The sequence below is a fragment of the Geotrypetes seraphini genome, chromosome 11 (genome assembly GCF_902459505.1).
Source record: "Geotrypetes seraphini chromosome 11, aGeoSer1.1, whole genome shotgun sequence".
In the NCBI taxonomy this organism is placed as follows: Eukaryota; Metazoa; Chordata; class Amphibia; order Gymnophiona; family Dermophiidae; genus Geotrypetes; species Geotrypetes seraphini.
The window spans coordinates 65584496-65605947 of NC_047094.1; the positions used below are offsets into that span (position 1 = coordinate 65584496).

The 21452-nt window shown below is 42.7% G+C and overlaps 1 protein-coding gene across 4 annotated transcripts in view; it reads left to right on the forward strand.

Moving 5' to 3' along the window:
* Positions 1 to 21452, forward strand: part of ARHGDIG (Rho GDP dissociation inhibitor gamma) — a 110873-nt gene that overhangs the window by 75166 nt on the left and 14255 nt on the right. For all 4 annotated transcript variants that reach the window (XM_033964047.1, XM_033964048.1, XM_033964049.1 and 1 more), the window contains exons 4-5: positions 9954 to 10030; positions 14904 to 14967. In XM_033964047.1, the coding sequence (XP_033819938.1) occupies positions 9954 to 10030; positions 14904 to 14967 (141 nt within the window). The remainder of the gene's footprint in view (positions 1 to 9953; positions 10031 to 14903; positions 14968 to 21452) is intronic.

Below are 21452 nucleotides of genomic sequence, written 5' to 3' on the forward strand. Positions count from 1 at the left end.
ATTAAATTAACTTGTCTATTCTTTGATGTTTCTGGGCCATAGATTGTAAAGTCTAATAAAGGGTAGTCTGGTAGTTCTGATAGCAGAGAACTTGGATTTGATTTATGGGTTCGATTTTTGGTTCACCTGCAATGGCTGGGGCTGTGGAAAAGGGAGTTTCTGCCATCACATCAATGGTAGCCCAAACTCTTGAGTACATATTGTAGCAGGAATATCCCTGAGCCGGGATCACACCCTGTTTATCATTCCCTCTAGTCTCCCTATCCTGGCTACTGCAGAGGAAATAATAGATAGGGAGCGATTTTTATAAACCCCTCCCTCATCCTGTCTGTCTTGTGGACTGTGTGGTCGCACTACCTACAAAGCCCTCAGGACTGTCTTGTGTTGTATCCGGCCTTAAAAGAAGCTGTGATATATGGTCCATGACCAGAGACCATGACTGACTATATTAAGTGGGGGGGAAGAAGACAGTTGTAAAAATAAGGGGGGGAGTTCCCAGGTCATTTGAATAAAGGATAATGAAACTAGCCTAATACAGTCTGGTTCCGATTTAGTTAGAAGATGCTGAAAAGAAACTCCAGGTAACAAAAATGCAGTGAAAATAAAGAGTAGCTTATAAGACATGAAGGTATATACGGTAAATGGGCAATGCTCAGAAAAAATAGACAATGTTTTGATTTAAACCACTAGAACATTTTCATTTAACAATCCATAAAGTCTCTCTCCTGAGTATTTTATTGCTCACAGTCTTCCTCTCATAATATCATCAATGAAGAAATGTAATCAAATGAAACACAGTTCTTACTCTGCAATCAACATAATTCCTTACCATTATTTTTTCAAACCCTCATAAATAGTATAAGGTACAAATGTAACAATAACTAACGGATACCAGGATGAATCCCTTAATATGTGCTCCTAAATTTCTGTAAATTTTCTGGTCTTTAGTTTTAGCAGGTCTTGGACTCAGACTACACTTTTCACTCCATATTCGATGTGATAGGGGATTAACAGAACCGCAAATACTGAAAAACCGTGATTAACTTTTTTATATGTTATTTGCTGTTTTCTATTAAAAACCATCGTAAATATGGTGAAACCACAAATAACATGGTGGGAGACCTGGCCTGTTTCTAAAGGAGAGGCAAAACACAGTGAACAAAGTGCTGGGAATCAGCGATTTTTCTCTGTAAACGCTTGGAATCAGCGATTTCTCTATGCAAGCTGATGTAATTTGGGGGGAGGAGCCAGCAAGCTAAAAACCGTGAATAATCGAAACCGTGAATGCTGAAACCGCGAATACGGAGGGAGAAGTGTATACTTGGATGATCCCTGATATTTTTTTCACTTCTCTAGAAAGTTTATCTTTATTACAAGAACGTGATATACTGCCGCTCTTCATCAGATCTAGGTGGCTTACAATAATAATAATAATAATAAAACAGAATAAGGAACTCCATTTTCTGATAGGAAAGATTAAATCCATTTAATAAAGACAATCACTCAAACACTATGCTCCTTATGTTTTCTCCCATTATTAACAAATACACACACTACCCTTCTATGTCTGATTAGACTGTAAAAGCTCAGGAAGGCATGCTAACTTCTATGTCTGTCTAAACTTCGAAGGGTTCTAAATCTATCACTCATTATTTTAGATACCATCTTAGATTATAATAGCTTTTTAGGGGTAGGGACTTAGTGCTTGTACAATAAGCAATAGTCAGGCCTATCTACATGTAATAGTGCTATAAAATAAATAGCAGGTGTGTATTAAACTTAGATTCTGGTGGGGACCTTCCATATAAACAAGGCGTCATGAGATGAAGCTACCAGGGAGAGGATCAGAGGCAGCTTGGTAAGGACAAAAGAGAAAGATGAAGGGAGACTGTGTAGAGGCTGCGCTGACAGTGGGTAGGACGGCCTGGCCAAGAGGTTCTGAAGGTGGTGTAGAAGAGAGAAGCAAGAACAGAGGGTTAGAGAAAGAGGTGAAGGATAAAGGAATTTATGAAGAGGAAGAATGTGGGTGGAAAGGTGACATAGAGAATGTGTTTGCTATATATGGGTTTAAGTGGCACGAGATGTATGTGTTGAAGATCACTGGCGCAATGTGTTTGTGTATGTTGGATCTGAATGAGACTGAGTGTTTGTGCTGAAGCGCACTGAGGCTGGATGTGTGTTGGTGGACTGGACATGTTTCTGATTTGGAGCTCTCTTGGGCTGTTTTGTGCCTAGGACATCGTTCAATGTGTTTTAGTTGAGTACGTTGGGTGAGAGTAATATCTGGGGCACAGGGTTGTAAAGATCTGAAGGGAGACAGGCTACTTGGTCTTTAGCCCAGGATGATCACTGTGGTGACCTCACTGAGCATGTTTGAAGGAAGGAAAAATCTCCAGGTAACATAATAGATGACATCAAACATGCATGGTCCATCCTGTCTATCCATTAAGATAAACCCATAGATAAGATAATATTTGCATACTTGATCTTGAGCTGTCCTTGCCATTTTCATAGGCACGATGTAGAAGTCTGCCCAACACTGGCTTAATTTTCAACTTCTGGAGTTGGGAAAGGAATGGGGACTTGTATACCACCTTTATATGGCTTTGGCATTCAAAGTGGTGGGCACTAGAGGATTAAGTGACTTGCCCAGGGTCACAAGGAGCAGTACTGGGATTTGATTTCACAACCTCTGGGTGCAGAGGCAGCAGCTGTACCCATGAGCCACACATTCCCCAGTCTAATTCTATCTATTATGGACACAGACCGTGCAAATCTGCCCAGTACTGGCCTTAGTCTTCAGTATTTACTATTATTGATTCCCTTCTCTTTCTAAATAGGCATCCTTTGTGCTTATCCCGTGTATTTTAAAAATTCTGTTCCCATTTTATCTCCACCACCCTCTCTGTGAAAGAATACTTCCTAATATTACTCCTAGGTCAACTTCCCTGTAACCTCAATTCATGTCCTCTAGTTCTGCTGCTTTCTCTTCTCAGGAAAAGGTTTGTTTGCATATTAATAGTGCCAATGAAGGCACATGGAGGGTAATTTTATAATCAGGAGCCCAATTTAAGGCAGCAAAAATGCACCTTTTTAAAACCTATTTTATAAAGAAATGTTAGTACCTAGTTTTCTTTACAAAAACATTACATTACATCACATTACATTAGTGACTTCTATTCCGCCTGTACCTTGCAGTTCTAGGCTGATTACAAAAACATTACATTACATCACATTACATTAGTGACTTCTATTCCGCCTGTACCTTGCAGTTCTAGGCTGATTACAAAAGAGCTAACTGGACATTTCCAGGATAGTTATAATTTTTTGTTACAAGTGAGATAAGAAAGCTGGATATTTCCAGGAGAAATTGCGAATTCAATAACAAATAGATAAGTGGACATTTCTAGGTAATATTACAAATAGGATAACATCATAAGTGGTCCCAGATGTGCCTTCATTTAAGGTGCGAATGAACATTGTGCAGGGAAATTATACAGACACTAGAGCGATGACTTTTTGTATTGCTGGTGTTAAGACGTAGACCACTTTGGTGGGCCAATTAAGACTATGTGTAAATCAGCTTTAGTTTAAGAAACAGTTAAAAACATAGCTGTTTGCTACCACATTTTTGTGATTTATTAGTTGTTAACTGAAGAGAAGAAACCATATAATTATGGAGATCTTAAAATTTTAGTTTGTGGTTATTTTATGTATGTTTTTACTGATGTAAACCATTTAGTTTTTCTTTAAACGGTTTTAAATAACTAATTTAGCAAGAGAGCACATCAATTTTAGCATTCCATAATCTGCACATATACCTGTTCGAACCACCCATACTCTGCCCACATGAACACCCACAGTGAATGTATATACTTTGTAAATAATGTGCATATTCCATTCTGGTCAGTATTTTATAAGGGACCATCTATGAGTATGTATTGCCACTTGTGCTCGTCAATGACTAAGGGGCCCTTTTACTAAAGTGCAGTGAAATCTGGTCCTAGCAGGACTTTCCTGTAAACTAAGCGCAGATTTACCATGGCATTGAAGTTGGGCTTTTTCCTAGGGGCTCCTTTTATCAAGGCGCACTGCAGGGGTTAGCATGTCAGACGTTTCAACTTGCGCTAACCCCCGCGGTAGCCTAATATCCTAACGCCTCGTCAATGGAGGCATTAGGTACTAGCGTGGTAGGCGGTTCAACACGCGGTATTCCACGGGTTAAACCGCTACCGCGTCTTTGTAAAAGGACCCCTAGGTTGCTTTTGCAGTTGGCATATGCTAATGTTTCCATTAATGTGTAATACCTGCAAAAAAAAAAAAAAAAAGGACACAGGAGCACTTACTGCCTCAAAAGTGCATAATTTTAATGCCCTAGCTGGATAACACAGGAATACCAAGTTTCAAGTTTATTCATGGCTTGCTATATCGACCATCACAAGTATCTGGGTAGTTTACAATGTTAAAAATTAAAAAGGTATAATATTATTTGTGATTTGGGTGGGGCAAAATAAAAAGAAGGTAAACCTATAACTATAACGAATTAAGACTGATTAGAAACGAGAGGTTTTGGGGGATAGGGAAGTTTTAATTACAATGATAAATGAAAATAAAAGGGTAGAGGGAAGGGAAGTAACGAGGGAAGCAGGGATGTCCCTTCAGTACAGGAGATACAGTACAGTCCTGACTATTGGGTTCTCTCTCCTTACTTGCAAGGATTGCAGAAGGCATCATTTACATTTTTCTTCAACTTCACCTCCTTGTGTCACTGGGCAGTGCCTCAGTCCCTCAGTTTTTCCTTCTGATAGCAAGTTGAGAAGTCGTCTTATTTCTGCTCTGCATATTTTATTATTTTTTATATTTTTTTTAATCCAATCTTGAGGCTTCCTGGTGCTACAGAGGTTCTCATAAATCCTGCTACAGCTCTGCCTGGGAGAAGATACAGTCTCTGGTTCAGAGGATTGTAGCTTGGGGGGGGGAACTTTCAGGGCACCTGCCTGCACTAACTTTGGGACAGCTCATGGAGGGTTTTATTTATTTATTTATTTAGATTTCTATCCCGTCCTCCCGTGACCTCAGAATGGGTTACAGAAGAATATTCACAGCAGATTACAGTAGATACATTTAGTCAGAATATATTAGATATTCATGGCACATTACAGTTATATTAGGAGTTCACGGTATATTACATAGGGCAGCCATGGAACTGCGTGTAGCCATGGTAGCGTAGGACAATACAGGATGCAGAGAGATGTTTATAGCAGTCACAGTAGGTGTTTCCTGCTGGAAGAAGAGGAAAAGGTTACTGCTTGCTGGAGGTAGTTCAGGTGAAAAGGAAGGTTTTTACTGCTCTTCAGAAGCTCATCAGTGAATTTAGCGATCTTATCTGAGCAGGCAGTTGGTTCCATAGACATGGGATAAAATGGCTGTAGGAGCGCTTGCGGGCTGCTTCCATCTGAAGAGATCTCCCTGGGGGGGATACATAGCTGCCTTTCTACCTCAGAGCAGAGGGGGCGGGCGGGGGTACACTGCTGAAGTTTGGAGGCGATGTAGGCTGGAGTGGTGAGATGGAAATGTTTGTGAGCTAATATTAGGGCCTTGAATGTGCAGCATTTGTTGATCAGTAGCCAGTATTCTGCTTGGAGGGCTGGGGAGGTGGGTTCACAATAATTGAGGTTGCATAGGAGGTGGATTGCCGAGTTTTGAACCTGCTGGAGGCATTTGAGTTCCTTGGCTAGTCACTCCATTAAATATAGAGTTGCAGTAGTCCGTCCTAGAGAGTACTTAGGCGTTGAGCCAGGTCATGTTTGGAGATGTAGGGTTTGATCTTCTCAGCTGACGCAGGTAGTAGAAGGAGGTGGAAACCACTTGCGAGATGTGGGCTGAGAGGGATAGATGACCATCTAGTGTTATCCCGAGGCTGCGTACCTGGTCTTTCACCGTTAGGAGGGTGGACTCCCATGATAGTGTTGGACGGGTATAGCAAGTGGGTATTTTTTTTCCTGATCCATAGGAGCTCTGTTTTGGAGGCATTCAGTTGTAGTTTGTTGTCCGTCATCCAGTTTTTCATGTCCAAGAGGCAGTGTTGAAGGTTAGCGAGTTGGGCAGTATGGTTTTCACCTAGGGGGATCAGTAGCTGGATGTCATCGGCATAGGAGTGGACTTTGATGTTGTAGTTTTGGGCAATATCAATGACTGGTTTGATGTAAAGGTTGAATAGAAGAGGGGCATCCTGGGGGACTCTGTATTTGATAGGTTTGGGTTCTGATTTGTATGGTCCTAGTATTATTGACTATGTTCTTTGATGTAGAAAGGAAGCAAACCATTGGAGGGCTGAGTCCTTGATGCCAAGGTCAGTGAGTCTGCATATTAGGAGCTGGTGATCGATGGTGTCACAGGTAACATAGAAACATAGAAAGTTGACGGCAGATAAGGGCTACAGCCCATCAAGTCTGCCCACACTATTTACCCACCCTCTTAAGTCTACTGATCCCCTAAGTATAATTGTAATTATACTGTCGCTCTACTGACCCGTTTATTCAAGTCCATACCCTAGTGACCCTATCCCTTGGCATGACCCTCGTAGGGATCCCACATAGGTATCCCATTTGTTCTTGAAGTCTGGGATGCTGTGTGCCTCGACCACCTGCACTGGAAGCTTGTTCCAAAGCTCAATCACTCTCTCCGTGAAGAAGTATTTCCTGGCATCTCCACGAAACTTCCCTCCCCTGAGTTTGAGCGGATGTCCTCTTGTGGTCGAGGGTCCCTTGAGAAGAAAGATATGGTCAGGTCTAGTAGTATTAGTAGGGTGTCACTACCTTTGTCCAGCATTGATCTGCTGTCAATCAATGATGTCTAGGAGAATCGCCTCCATGCGGTGGCCTGCATGGAAGCTGGATTGAAATGGAGATAGGCTCCTTGCTCTTCTATGAATGGCTGTAATTGGTGGCATACTATTCATTCCAAGAGTTTGGAGACGAATGGGAGGGTGGAGACTAGATGGTAGCTGCTGGATTCATTTGGGTTGAGAAGAGGGTGGGCCTGATAATTGCCAGTTTCCAGCAGAGTGGAACCCTTCCCTTAGATAAGGAGGAGCTGATGATGGGGAGAATGGATTCTGCCAAGGCGTCTCCAGTGAATATAAGGAGACTGGAGGGGCAGGGGTCCAGGATTGTGTTTGAGGGTCTGAGTTCCTTCAACGTTTCGAGGAGCTCGTCATGAGTGGCTAGTTGTAATTGGGATAGAGTGTTAGTTACCAGGGTTTAGGATTGTGTGTGAGGTGAGTGGTGTTTTTATTTTTTTTTTTGGGGGGGGGGGGCTGTTGCTGGTGTCAGACAGAGATCTAGGTGCTGAGCTTTCAGAATTGTGTGTAAGGTGAGTTGGGGGGGGCTGTTGCTGGTGGCGGTATCAAGATTATTGCGGATGTTGTCAATTTTTGTTTGGAAGAAGTTGGAGAGAGCTTCACTATCAAGGGTTGTATGGTAATTGTGTCTGTTTCCTTGGGCAGCGGAGAGAAGATGATTTGTCATGGCGAACAGGTGTCTGGATTGATTGGGGACTCTCTGTAGGAACTGTGAGCAGTTCCCCTGGAAGTGTAGCTTGTCCTGAATTTAGTCAGGCAATTGAGCATAGGCTGAGTGCGTTGGTCCAGAGGACTGTCCCACCCATGCCCCTCCCTAAGATGCATAAGAAGTTAGTGGGGTCAAGGGTTCCAGACCTGTAAGGTCTGTGTAAAAGGCAGCCTGAAGAGACAAGCCCCCAGAGAAACTTTTGTGAGACAGAAAACTTCTCCATGTTCCAGCTGCAATGAGAGTTGATGTAGGCATAGCACCTTCCTGTTCTGTGAGTACAGTGCATTACAGTCTATGGGAGACAGAGGGAGAAGGGGTTTGTCACAATGCAGTTTTAAAGGTTTCTAGGGCTCCATAAAAGGTCTCCCACCTCCAAAATCCTATTTTCTGACTTTACATTTTGCTCCTCTGGGCCATTTTCTAGTGCCAAAATGCTGCCTTGATAGCCATCTTGGGGATTTTCCAGTTTTATTTTGAAAGCCTCTCCCTGCCTCAAAACACCTCATTTTTGCTAGTAATCAAGTTTTATGGATCCTCAAGCCTTTCTACTCCTGTATCATGCCACGGGCTCACACTGCAGGGAAGGGCGGCAGAGAGCAGGAGAGTCGGGGCGAGTAAAAAATTTTAAAAACAGTCAGCAAACGCATGTGCAGACCATGTACAGGCAAAGTAGATGGTCTGCGTATGCATCGGGATCGCTCTCCAGCGATCCATCTAGTCGGTGAGGGCCGTGCCTCCAATCACCCTCATTTACATGCAGAGGGTTGGAGAATCAGTCGGCCTGCCTCGGATGGCCCGCGGATCGGGTAAGATCGGTGGGCTTAGTGAATCTAGGATTAAATGTTTTTTCATTGCAGAGCAAATAAGACATAACATATTGGGGAGTTTCTCCATGCCCTCCTTGTTATTTCTCCTTACTAGAGTTATCAATTGCTTTGGAATATACTGAGGCACTGCCTGTTGACACAAGGAGGCGGAGTTGAAGGAAAACGTAAATGATGCCTTCTGCAATCCTCGTGAGTAAGGAGAGAGAACCCAATAGTCAGAACTTCTGTCCTTCCCTACAGGAAAGAAGATTACCAAGGTAAAAACCTAATCTTCTCTCTCTACTCAAGCCATTCCCCCTCCAAATAATACATAACGCACAAGATAGACAAAAGGGCAAAATCCTTCAAAAACTTCAAAGCATTTTGCAGTAGCCAGTTTTCCTGTGCTAATATTGCATTTAGTGTTCCTCTTATTAAACCGCAGTAAATGCTAGTATGCACTTAACCACAGCTTAAAAGAGCTTAAAAGATGCGCTGAGATTGTCCTGCGGTAAAAGCCAAATGTACATGTGCCAGCCACACGCTAAAATTGTTTTCTCTCAGGGGACATGTCTGGGGGGAAAATGGACATGACAACACAAATCAGTTATTACAGCCACATTGGAATTATCACTCAAGCCCTCACCACCAACAAAATAGGTGGCGATAGGGGTCATGGTCACACACTAATGGGAAAGTTAGACATTGAGACCACGAGAAGGAAGCTGGCTAACTCCCACGGTCAGCATTGACCACCGATATACAACTCCAGGCTGTTTCCAGTGATCTGCATTGAATATCTAGTCTAGTCTATGTTTGGCCGTCTCAAACATAGCCGGCTCTGTCAATTTTAAGTGCTGGCTGGTAAGTTATAGCAGCCAAAGATATACCTGCTTTTTGCACAGCCCGATTTGGCCGCTAAACTTGACCAGGCGTCGCTTAAAAGTGGCATATATCATGTGATATAGCTGGCCAAGTTCAAGACACTAGCCACTAATATTCATCGGAAATAGCCAGGTATCTCCTGCTGAATATTAGTGCTTAGCCGACCAAATGCTATTGAATCAACCAGGAGCCATTCCTGGCCAGCTGAATATTGAGCAGATGGTCTTTAATTTGGAAAATGGAAAATTGGGCATTGGCTGCCTTAAAAATGGTCTTAGTGTGTGGGGAAGACTTGCATAAGGGCACTCTAAGGCCACTTTCTACCACAGCTTCGTAAAAGGACCCCAGAGGGCTTGGGGGGAGTTTATCAAGGGATGCTAACTAATTTAATGTGCATGCTAGGGATATAATGGGAGTTTTAGTGTTTTATGCGTGCTAACTCAGCACGCATTAAATCAGTTAGCATCCCTGGATGAATTCCCCCTCCCCTAATGCCCTTTAGTAAAAGGGCCCCTAATTATCAATGTTTTACATGGGTTATTATGCTTGAAACTAGGCGCCATTTTACCAAATTATCCCACAGTGCTCAATCCCAGTCCAGTTTTAACTGAGCTGGAGATAGAAGCAGGAACAAAACTGCCAGGTCAAAAAATAGGTAAATAACACTTATGCCAGTGTCTTACTTCTACAGGTGATCTGACAGCTCTAAAGAAACAGAATTTTGTGCTGAAGGAAGGGGTTGATTACTGTGTCAAAATTCATTTCAAGGTGAATCTTTTAGTATTTTTTCAGTTTTGTGTGTCTATGATAACCATTGTGAAGTTGTGTGATGCTCATTCAACAAGGAGAGAGATCTGCTGTCTTTGAAACTGGTGATTTCAATGACACCTGCAGCTAGCTTTGCTGGTGACACATTAAGACTGGCTATTTTGGGTAAACCTCTGTACCAGCATCCTCATTCTATATATGGTACTCAAAATTGTGCATGCAAATTTGGTGTGCACCCAATTTGCATGCACAATTTAATTGACAAATGAGCCAAATAACACTGATAATTGGGACTAATCAATTATCTGCACCAATTGACATTAATTTAAATTTACACATGCATCTTTAGGCGCTGGGATCCGTGTGCAAATTATACACATGAATCAGATAATGGGAGTGGCCACGGGAGAGGCATGAGTGGATCAGAATAAGTGAGATGGTGCCTAATTTATTTTATTTTTTTTAACATTTTTATTATTTTATTTAGTTACAATAGTGTAATACATTTAGATTGAAAATAACAAAATATGACAAAGAATACACTTATCTCAAACAATAATATTATAGAATCATAGCTATACCCAACCCCTTTCCATCAATTATTAATACCGACAATATTAAACATCTTTAATATGAAGAATTAATATCTATATTTTCATTACCTTTCCCTACCCTACCCCCCATCCCATCCCAGATGTGTAATGAAAAAACTCAGAAGGGAACATATTATCTTTTAATGTGAAACAGCAAATAAAGCCAATGGACTCCATATTTTGTTAAATAAAACCCTAAACCCTAAACATTCTGCATTCATTCTCTCATATTTATATGTATTACATACATTTGTCCACCAAAATGTATAATTTAACCTGTCATGATTTTTCTAGTTTGTTGTGATCATTTGAACCGCAATTCCAGTTAAAATCAAGAAAAGACAGCTTTTAAATTTATCAAGGAGAGGTTTAACATGTAAAATAGTACCACAGATTATTGCTTCATATGTTAGTGGAATATCTAATTCTAAGACTATATTTATTTGTCCCCAAATTGACTTCCAAAAACAAATATCAACAGACAAAAAAATAACAGATGATCTAAAGTCCCTATGTCAGTATGAGAGTGCCAGCATCTATTTGATCTAGAACTATCTAATTTTTGTAACCGAACTGGGGTCCAAAAAATTCTATGCAATAAAAATAACCATGTTGTCTCATAGATGCTGACGCCGTACATTTTAACCTCCAATTCCAAATTCGTGGCCAACGAGATACAGAAATATACTGCTTAATCTCGATGCTCCAAATATCTCTAACACTATTTTTTGGTTTTTTATTCACAAATTCAGAAATTAGTTTATACCACTGGGCAGCCTGATGTCCTACTAAATCTGTCTGGTAGCAAAGGATCCGTGTGCAAATTATACACATGAATCAGATAATGGGGGTGGCCACGGGAGAGGCATGAGTGGATCAGAATAAGTGAGATGGTGCCTAAATTAAGTGTAAGAGTTTGCACCAAGTTTCAGTTGGTGTAAATCCTCATGCCCAAAATTGATTGTGGATCCAAGCACCAAACACTATTCTACAAACGGTGCCCTACTCTGAGTGCTATTGTTATTGGTGCCAAAATTTGGATGCTATTTATAGAATTTAGTCCCAGGTGCTTGTATTAATTTATTTGGATTTATTAATTGCCTTTATGAAGAAATTCCCCCAAAATAATGGACCTTTCCTCTGAGCTGGAAGGACCCTAATGACATAAACTTGATATCTACTATGTTTCCCCCCTCCTTCCACGTCAGTACAGCACTGAGATACCATCACATAAATAAAGTTTCAAAATGCTGCAGCGACATTAACTTGATGGGCACTGGGACATAAAACGAGATCATTTGTGGCAGCTCTGGAGTCCTATTTCATGTTATGGTGTAGGAAGTGGTGAGGTAGCTGAGCTAGGAGATTGAGCCAGTTGTGATTTTATCCTACTGCATCCAGAAATTTGTGGTTCTGATTTCCCTACAAAAGTGCAGGGCACAAATTCATGAGGACTCCAATATGCAAAGGATTTATGCGTCTAATTTTGAGAGTTATGCTCTTGAAATGGAGGAGTGTGGCATAGTGGTTAGAGCTACAGCCTTGGCACCCTGAGGTGGTGGGTTCAAACTCCATGCTGCTCCTTGTGATCCTGGCCAAGTCACTTAATCCTCCACTGTCCCAGGTACATTAGATAGATTGTGAGCCCACCAGGACAGATAGGGAAAATGTTTTAAGTACCTGTATGTAAACCACTTTGAGTGTGGTTGTAAAACTACAAAAAGGCACAGTATACAAGTCCCAATCCCTTTGCCTTTGAAAATTTGCTAAGGCTGTGTGCATAAGTTTATACTGAAAATTGCAGTAAACTCCTAAATTTAGAAGCATAAAGAGTGGGTAGCAGTAAATTGAGAGATAAGCACTGATTTTTCAGCTCTGTGCTTATCAATTAAGCTCACAAATGAAGGCAGGCCTACATTTATGAGCATAACTTTTAAGTCCTTAAATTAAGATGAATTTTCAGCTGAAATAAGGTACAGATCTCTCATTTCGTAAGACCAAGAACACAGTATTGTTTACTCCAATTATTCTTAAGAATACACCTATTCCTCAAGTTACTTCTACTAAAATACTAGAAGTTATTCTTGATACTAGTCTTACATTTACAACACAAATATCTAAGCTCATACAAAGTACATTTTAGAAACTTCGACTTACGCGTTCTGTTTGCGATTTATTAAATCCGTCAGCTCTCAGTGTACTAATTCACTTACTCATTTGGATTGCTATAATTCGCTCTATAAGGGTATTAAGATTAAGGGTCACCCCAGTTCCATCCCCACACAAACCTCATCTCTTCTCCTTCCCCGAGTCCAGACCGCATCTGGAGGGCCTCAGAGCATGTGCGGATGCAACACGTTGATGTCACATGCCCAGAGGCCTTCCAATACTCAGACAAACTGACGGGTTTTGAAAATCCATCCAAACACCCAGACAGTACTCTAAAAAGAGGACATGTCTGGATTATCCTTATAGAGGGCATTACCACTCCCCATGCTGGATACTCTCTCACAATGTCAGAGCTACCTTAATATAGGTAGCTCCTCCTTAGGGGGAAGTGACACAGGAGGGAATAATCATGGAGGCAGGGACCAGGAAGTATAAGGGTAGGGCCAGAGCTAGGTTAAGAGTTAAGTTAAGGAGGGAAGAGGTGATTTTCGTACGTGCCTTGACTACGACTAGACACTTCTTGGCTGAGGTAAGCCAACCTTTCCTTTTGCTGAACATCTGTAAGCCTTGTCTAAGTAGGGTTACCATTTTTCAGGCTGCAAAAATCTGGACACATGTATAAATTCCCAGTTCACCCTACAGCCCTGCCCTGACAAACCTCCTCTCTTCTTCCCCGACAAGCTCTAGCCACATCTGGAGGGCCTGGAGCATGCACAGATGCCCATGTATGCTCAGATGCCCTCCAGATGCGGCCAGAACTTGTTGGGGCTTTCCAAAACCCGGACAAATGCCGGGTTTTGGAAAGTCCATCTGGGAGCCCAGACATTCCTCTAAAAAGAGGACGTCCAGGTTTTCCCAGATGTCTGGTAACCCTATGTCTTGTTACCTATCTCAAGAAAGACTTCTATAGACTGTGTTTGGGGTCTGACAGTAACAGGCCATAAGCCACCTCAGGACTTTATGCTTCTTGAACAAAGAGGCTGTTCCTTATATGCCTGTCCCTGTGAAGAAACAGCGTGCAGGGTTTTTGTTTGAATCAATAGAGTTTTTCTTTATTACGTTTGACTGTGTTTGGCTGTATGGGCACAGGCCCGATCCCAAACCCCGCTTGCACTGTTACATCCTCCCTCCCTCCCTTATCATCTAATGAGCCATATCCCTCCCTCAGGCCATCCAAATTCCCCCCTCCAAACCCTTATACCTCTTATGCACTTTTAAAATGGGAGGTTGAAGCTTTGCCCCTGCCTCTTGTACCGCCATCTTAAGAACATAAGAATAGCCTTACTGGGTCAGACCAATGGTCCATCAAGCCCAGTAGCCCGTTCTCATAGTGGCCAATCCAGGTCACTAGTAAAATGGGCTACTGGGCTTGATGGACCATTGGTCTGACCCAGTAAGGCTATTCTTTGCAGGGTATTCTGGGATGCATCATGTAGGATCCGTGTACCAAAAAAGGGGTTATGGATTTTTGGGGTGGAAGTGTGGGGGCCCTTCAGTGGGGACTAGTGGTCTGAGGTGAAGTATTGCACCTCAGATCATCCTCTGCTCATGTGCTGCACAAAAATTCAGCAATAGTTAAAAAAAAAAATAGTGCTAGATGTTAGCACAGTTTTTTTTTTTCCACTGGGTGAGGTTTTTTTTTTTAATGAAATGATTTTATGCTCACGGTGCTACTCTTTAGCACAGTGTTTTTAACATTAATTTTCCCATGCATCTTGTATCAGGAAATAGGATTAACAAAGAAAAATAAAGTGTAAACTGCTGTGCTAAACTGTAAAAAAAAAAAAAAAATGTTATTGCTTCAGTCTCTTCTGTATGGTACATTCTAAGCATTGCAAACAATGAAGGGGGAAACCATTCTAAGCATTGAGCAGTTCAGACAGCCTATATACCATACCACACCAGAGTGACAGAGGAAGTGCCGTCACATAAAATATTAAATTTATTTAGATTTCGCTCACAGCTTTTTCAATAATAGTTCAAGGTGATTTATATTCAGGTATTTCAGTCACGACCATGGGCTCCTGATGAGAAGATTGCTTATGTAGAAATTATTTGAACAACAGACTTCATTTTATAAAATCACAATTATTTTACTCTAAATCCTCCAGGTGAGCAAAGAGATTGTGTCTGGACTGAAGTATTTGCACGGTACATACAGGAAAGCCATAAAAGGTGAGTGCCCTGAAAAATGTAAACTCGCTTGAATAGGGAGAAATTGCATCTGAAATGCTAACAGATTTAGAGAATAAAAGCAAATGTGTAAAAAACCACAAAGACACTTTTGAAAGCTCACTCAAGAACAACATTTTTCTGGCAGTCTTTATTATCAAAGGCCTGAACTTAAGGACACATTTGAAGGGAAACAAAACGGTGATGTGCCTACCAGGATCATCAGCTGGCAGTGAAATACAACAGATCCCTAATATTATAAATGAAAAATAACAAGTGGAGAAATAACTCATGGAATGCTTACTATACCTTCTATGTGTCTATGCTTGTAGCTGTGTTATCTATGATCTGGAGGCAGTTTGAATGGAGCAGTTAACATTCTGTTCATTTGGAAGGAATAGTAAAATGAAACCAAGTGCGATAATAAACCATTAGCTGTCGCCGTCAACAGATGTCAAAGGATGGATTTTACAGTTTAACAAGAAGGGTTCACCAAATGGTTCCACAATAAGAAGGAGGCAACCAAAAGCAAAACAGAACTGTGGAAACGATGATCTCAATAACCAGTTTATTGTAAAAAGTTAAGTCTTCACAAGTAAAGGCGATGCATATACTTGATACAGCCAAATAATACACAGTATAAAGTCTGTGGCAGTAGAGTTCTAGACTCCTCTCCACTGCTCCATCTTATGCAATGTACTGAGTTCATTGACTGGAGGGGCCAAAATGAACTCAACATGCACATTCTAAAACAAGACTTTCTCCAGAATTATCTTCTAGAGCTGGGTATTTTTTGCCCTTTGGATTTGACTTACAGTATAATACTTGCCTTTTCAAATCCAGGCTCAAGGTGAGATATAGTCAGCTACAGTAGACATTCCCTGCCCCTGAGGGCCCACAAACCCCCCCCCCCAACTCCACAAATCAGCTGTACCTAAAGCAGTGGAGGGTGAAGTGACATCCCCAAGCTCAGAACCAGCATGAGCAGAAGTCAGGGGACTTGAACACTAGAGTTCTTTCTGCCTATCCTTTTCACTCCCAGAACTTGACTGGCTGAAGTTAGCTGCGTAGTGGCTATGTTAAGCCACTCAGCCTGGCCGGATATACGGGCTTCAGCTGGCTAAATTCTGTAGTAGCCAATTAAATGCTTTTGTAAAGAGTGAGAGCCGTCCAGAAAAAGATTACCAAACTGTATGATCTGCATCAGAAGCCCTGTGAGACAAAACTTTAGAGATTTAAACTTTAGAGATGTATTATCTATTGGAAACAGTGACACAGGAAATATCACAGGGACCTTTAAATACCTCAAGCTATTGACAAAACACAAGAAAGTTCTTGAGAAGAGGCCATGGTATGAAGCTCTGAGGTGGCAATATGCAACATTGGGGAAGTATTTTCTCATGGAAGGGGTGATGGAAATGTAAGATATTCCTCTGGGGTTGTTGGTGAGGCTAAAACAGTAGTGTAGAGGGCACGGGAATAGTGCTGAAGTTCATTAATTATCGAAAGAGAGTGATTAGCAGCAAGTGATTAGAGCACCTTACCTGACAGACTGAAAAATGAGGTTTGGGGTTGCCAAAATGAACATCAGTGGTTAAATCGAGATGTTCCAAGTGCTTGCAGAAATACAGGCCATTTGTCCAGGCTTGTTTAGGTAACTGCAAAACTGGTATTAACTAGAAGCTGAGTCTAAAGGTAGGCTTCAAATATTGTACCTTCTAGAAGTCCTAGTAAAACTGCAGACTCACTTAATGGGGTCTGGTCCAGCATGCAATGCAGACTATTTAAGAGACCAGATGTTCTGGTCTGCCATATTAGCTTTGCTGGCTAGGTAGATTATTTTGGAGCATTGTGATTAAACATGGGAAAAGTGAAATGCTGGAGGCAGCAAAGTGTGGGGATCATGTAGAAATTAGAAATTGACACGGTGACGGAATTCATCGCCGTTCTGTCCCCACGGGAAACCATCCCCATGTCATTCTTTAAAGAGAGGGAAGAATCAGAGTATGAATGGGCACAACCACTGACCCTCAAGCCTTGAATTAAAGAATGCTGCTGTAGAAGGACCGAGGTTGAAATAGACACTTAAGAATGACACGGGATGGTTTCCCACAGTTATCCGCAGGGACAGGAATGGTGATAAATACTGTCACTGTGTCATTCTCTGGTAGAAATGAGAAAGCAACATGTACTCTTTCTGATAGGAAGAGATATCTTGGAAGGGGTCACACTCTGTTCCTTGTTATCATTGGCCATGCAGAGAATATGAATGGGGCAACTGAATGAGTGAGTTAGCTTTTATCCTACCATCACTTACTGTGTTACTATACAAAATATTGATTTGTATGCCTTTTAGCTAAATAAGAAAGGGACTTCTAGTTTGACTTGGTAACTGTCAATGATATAGAGTGTTTTATAAAAGATCTAAATGTGTTTCTCAGGTTACTAATACTACAATTTCTAGAACATTACCAGCTGTATACAGCTATGTACAGAGTCACAACGGAGACAGTCCCTGCTCGAATGAGCTTACACTCTAAACAATCAAGACAGACAAAATGCCAGGGTAGGGGTTATAATTAGAGGGGATGGTTAAACTGCTGATGAGGGCAGAGGGGAGTAGGGTTATGAGTTGAAGGTTGTTTCTGAAAGGTGGGTTTTCAGCCTACTTTTGAACAAGGGAAGGAGCATGGCGGACAGAATCGGGCGGTTTATTCCAGGCATACGAGGCAGCGAGCTGAAAGGAATAAAGTCTGGAATTGGAAGTGGAAAAGGGTACAGATAAAAGCAGTTTGTCTAAGGAAGGGAGTTCTCAGGGAGGTGTATAAGGAGAGAGGAGAGATACTGAGGGGCTGCAAAATGAACGCACTTGTAGGTTAGTAATTGGAGTTTGAACTGTATGCCAAGGTGGATAGGGAGCCAATGAAGTGATTTGAGGAGAGGGGTGAGGTGAGTGTAGCGAGGTTGGCAGAAGATAAGTCATATAGCAGAGTTTTGTACAGATTGCAGGGGAGAGAGACAGTTCAATGGGAGAACTGTTAATAGATTGCAGTAGTCTAAGCATGAGGTTACTAGAGTGTGGACAAGGGTCCGAGGAGTGTGCTCAGAGAGGAAGGGACAAATTTTGGTGGTGATGTAGAGAGAGAAGTGATGGGCATTAGCAGTCTGTTGGATATGGGTAGAAAATGAGAGTCTGAGTCGAAGGTTATGAGCAGAGGAGACAGGAACGAAAACAGTATTATTTTCAGAGACAGAACGGAGGGAAAAGAGCAGAGGATTCAGGAGGAAAAAGGAGCAGTTCAGGCTTGGACATGTTTAGTTTCAGGTGTCAGCGAGACATCTAGGCGGCAATATCAACCAGATAGGCTGAGACTTTTTCTTGGATTTTAGATAAAATCTCAGGTGTGGCGGGAGATCTAGGGAATCATCAGCATATAGGTGATACTGGAAACCATGGGAAGAGATCAGGGCACCGAGGGAAGAGGTGTAGAGAGAGGAGAGAAGAGGTTCTAAGACAGAGCCCTGGGGTACACCAATCACTATCGGGATAGCAGCAGTGGAAGACCTACCAGCACATACACTCAAGGTACGATGGGAGAAGTAGGAGGCAAACCAGGAGAGGACAAATTTGCAGAATCCAAGTAAGGACAGCGTATCAAGGAGTAAGCAATTATTAACAGTATCAAAAGCAGCAGACAGGTTACCAAAAGTTGCATTCAGATCTCTGGGAGAGGATGTTTCAACCATTACACTATATTGACATCTAGTGGCCAGACTGAGGGTGCACTTATATTGGACACTGGAAAGATTGGATGCCTGGAATGGGATGATTCATCACGGCTGCAATGAAACAGCCATGATAAATCATTCCATTCCAGTGGGAGTGCTTGACAGAGAGGTGCCGGATCACGGACTAGGAGGAGAGGGGGAGGAAATAGATATTGCTCAATCAGGGTACCGTTCGATGTGAGAGAGGCCAAAGGCAGCTTCCTCCGTGTGCACCTTCTTGGCCATTCCCGCTCCAGCGAGGCCATCACTGAACAGACTGGCTTCAGTTGCCCACTGCAGGTGATCCTCTGTTTTGGTCATTTCATTATCCCAGGACAAGCAGGCAGCCTATTCTCACATATGGGTGACGTCATCTACGGAGCCCGGATGCGGACAGCCTCACAAGCAGACTTGCTTGTAGAAACTCAGAAGTTTCGAGTTTGCCGCACCGCGAATGCTTGAGTGCCTTCCTGCCCAGCACAGGGCGAGTCTCCTCAGTTCTCAGTTTTCCACGGAGCCAAAAAGTCTGTCTTTGACGCTCTGCGCTGAACTTCATTCGCTTCTTGCCTTCTCTCACCATGGCTCGTGTTTTATTTTATTTATTACTGGGTCACTGTGTTTTTCTTTTAGTTATTGTAAATAAAAAAGAAGTTTGATTTTCGTCGGTTGACTGGCGGGGCCTGCGGGCTTCGACTTTGCAGCAGCTATCTTTCTTCTATGTCCCGACCGGTCACTGGCTTCAAGAAGTATAGCCAGTGTTAGCCCTTGAACGTCGTCGAGTTCAAGTGGAGAAGATTTTTACTATAGACAAGCCTGCTGCGGGGTGTCCTCCTGTCTCCACAATTCCTCCTTTGGAAAGTCCTCAACCTCGAGTAAAATCTGCCAAGTCTTCTCGTGAGCTTCCCTCAGGTCAGATACAATTCTGAGGGTGGTCCTCAAGCATCACTCCTCCAAGTCGAAGCATGCTTTCTCTGCCACCTCGGAGCCTTTAGCCTCAGCAAGTGGTCCAGTTTCAGACTCGGATCCACAATTGCAGGCTACCATTCAGACCATTCTAGAGCGGGATTTGTTCAGTTACTGAGCAAATGCAGTCCTGCCTTGACTCTGCTTCCTGCAGTCCAGCCTGGGCACTCAGCAGGCTCACAAGAGATCGAGTCCTTGTCTGTGCCTCAAGCTGAATCTACACACTCTATGCAAGGAGTTGAGTCTTTGCGAGTGTCTGGTCTGGAATCTACACATTCTATGCAAGGAGTCGAGTCTTTGTGAGTGTCTGGTTTGGAATCTACACACTCTATGCAAGGAATCGAGCCTTTGTGAGTGTCTCGACTGGAATTCTCACACTTCATACAAGGAGCCGAGCCTTTAACTATTGAGTCTATGGGGTTTCGATCTACAGCTCCCAGCCCTATACCCTCTCTACAGGCATTGCTGTTTCAAGGCACAGGGCGAAGTCTCAACCTCCCATGAGACCTGTTCCAGGCAGTGCTCTCGTCACCGGTCAATGCCCTCATCGAGGCATTCATCGAGGTGCAGGTCCTCTTCCAAAGAGAAGCCTACCTCGTCCAGGCCTTCCAGCTCTTCGAGGCTTCCCACTCTTCGATCGCAGAACCCGAGGACTCAGCTGATTCCAATGCCTCGTCCCAGTCTGTCTATTCGCTAGGATACCCATACTCCAGAGTGGCCTCACCTTCGTTTTTACTCGAGGCGCCTTAAGGTCATCGAGTCCCTCTCGAGGCCATGCTCTGGTGGATCCATTGTCTTTTTCCTCCTTCCTCTGTTAGGGAATTCAACACTAGATCGAAGTACTCTAAGGAGTATTTAGAGGAACTGAGTACGCCTTGACCTCCTTATGCTATCTCTGCTGTTCCAGGCAAGCTGGAATTGAGGTATAGAAATCTACATTGCAAGGGCTTTGAGAACTCCCATCTATCTCATCAATCCCTTCTTGTGGAATCTTCATTGACAAGGAGTCATTCTTTCAGGGTCTATGCTATCTTACCTCCTGGAAGAGAGGGCAGGACCATAGACAAGTTTGGCCGTCATCCTTTTCAAAATTCGATGATGGCCTCGAGGGTTTTACATTACAATTTCATCTTTACTACTTATTTCAAGTATTTTATTGATATACTCCCTGGCTTCTCTAAAGACCTTGGTCAACACAGGCTTTTAGAGTTTCAGCACATTATTGCCACTTTGGCACAACTCAGGTTGCATCTTCTTCAGTCATCTTATATGCCTTTGCCTGACCAGACTGCGCCTATATTCTCTCGAGGAGCGCAGAAAAAGGGGGGACATGAAAGAAACATTTAAATACATCACGGGCCGCAATGAGGCATCCGCTAAAACTTAAAGGGGGAAGATTTCATGGGGATACCAGGAAATACTTCTTCACTGAAAGGGTGATTGATCGATGGAATGGTCTTCCACGCCAGGTGGTCGAGGCCAGTAACGTGCTCGACTTCAAGAGACGTTGGGACAAACAAGTGGGGTTGCTACAGAGTCATGCTTAAAAAACAGACTCATGGGAGAGGCAAATTTGCTGAGGGAGGGTTATTGAGTGGGCAGACTTGTTGGGCCACCGGCCCTTTTCTGCCGTCATACTCTATGTTTCTATGTTTCCTCAGGGGTCACTGCATTCTCTGTAGCAAAGCGCCATCTGGCCTGGCTTCGCACCATCAATATGGATCCCAACCTTCAGGATCATCTGGCTAATATTCCTT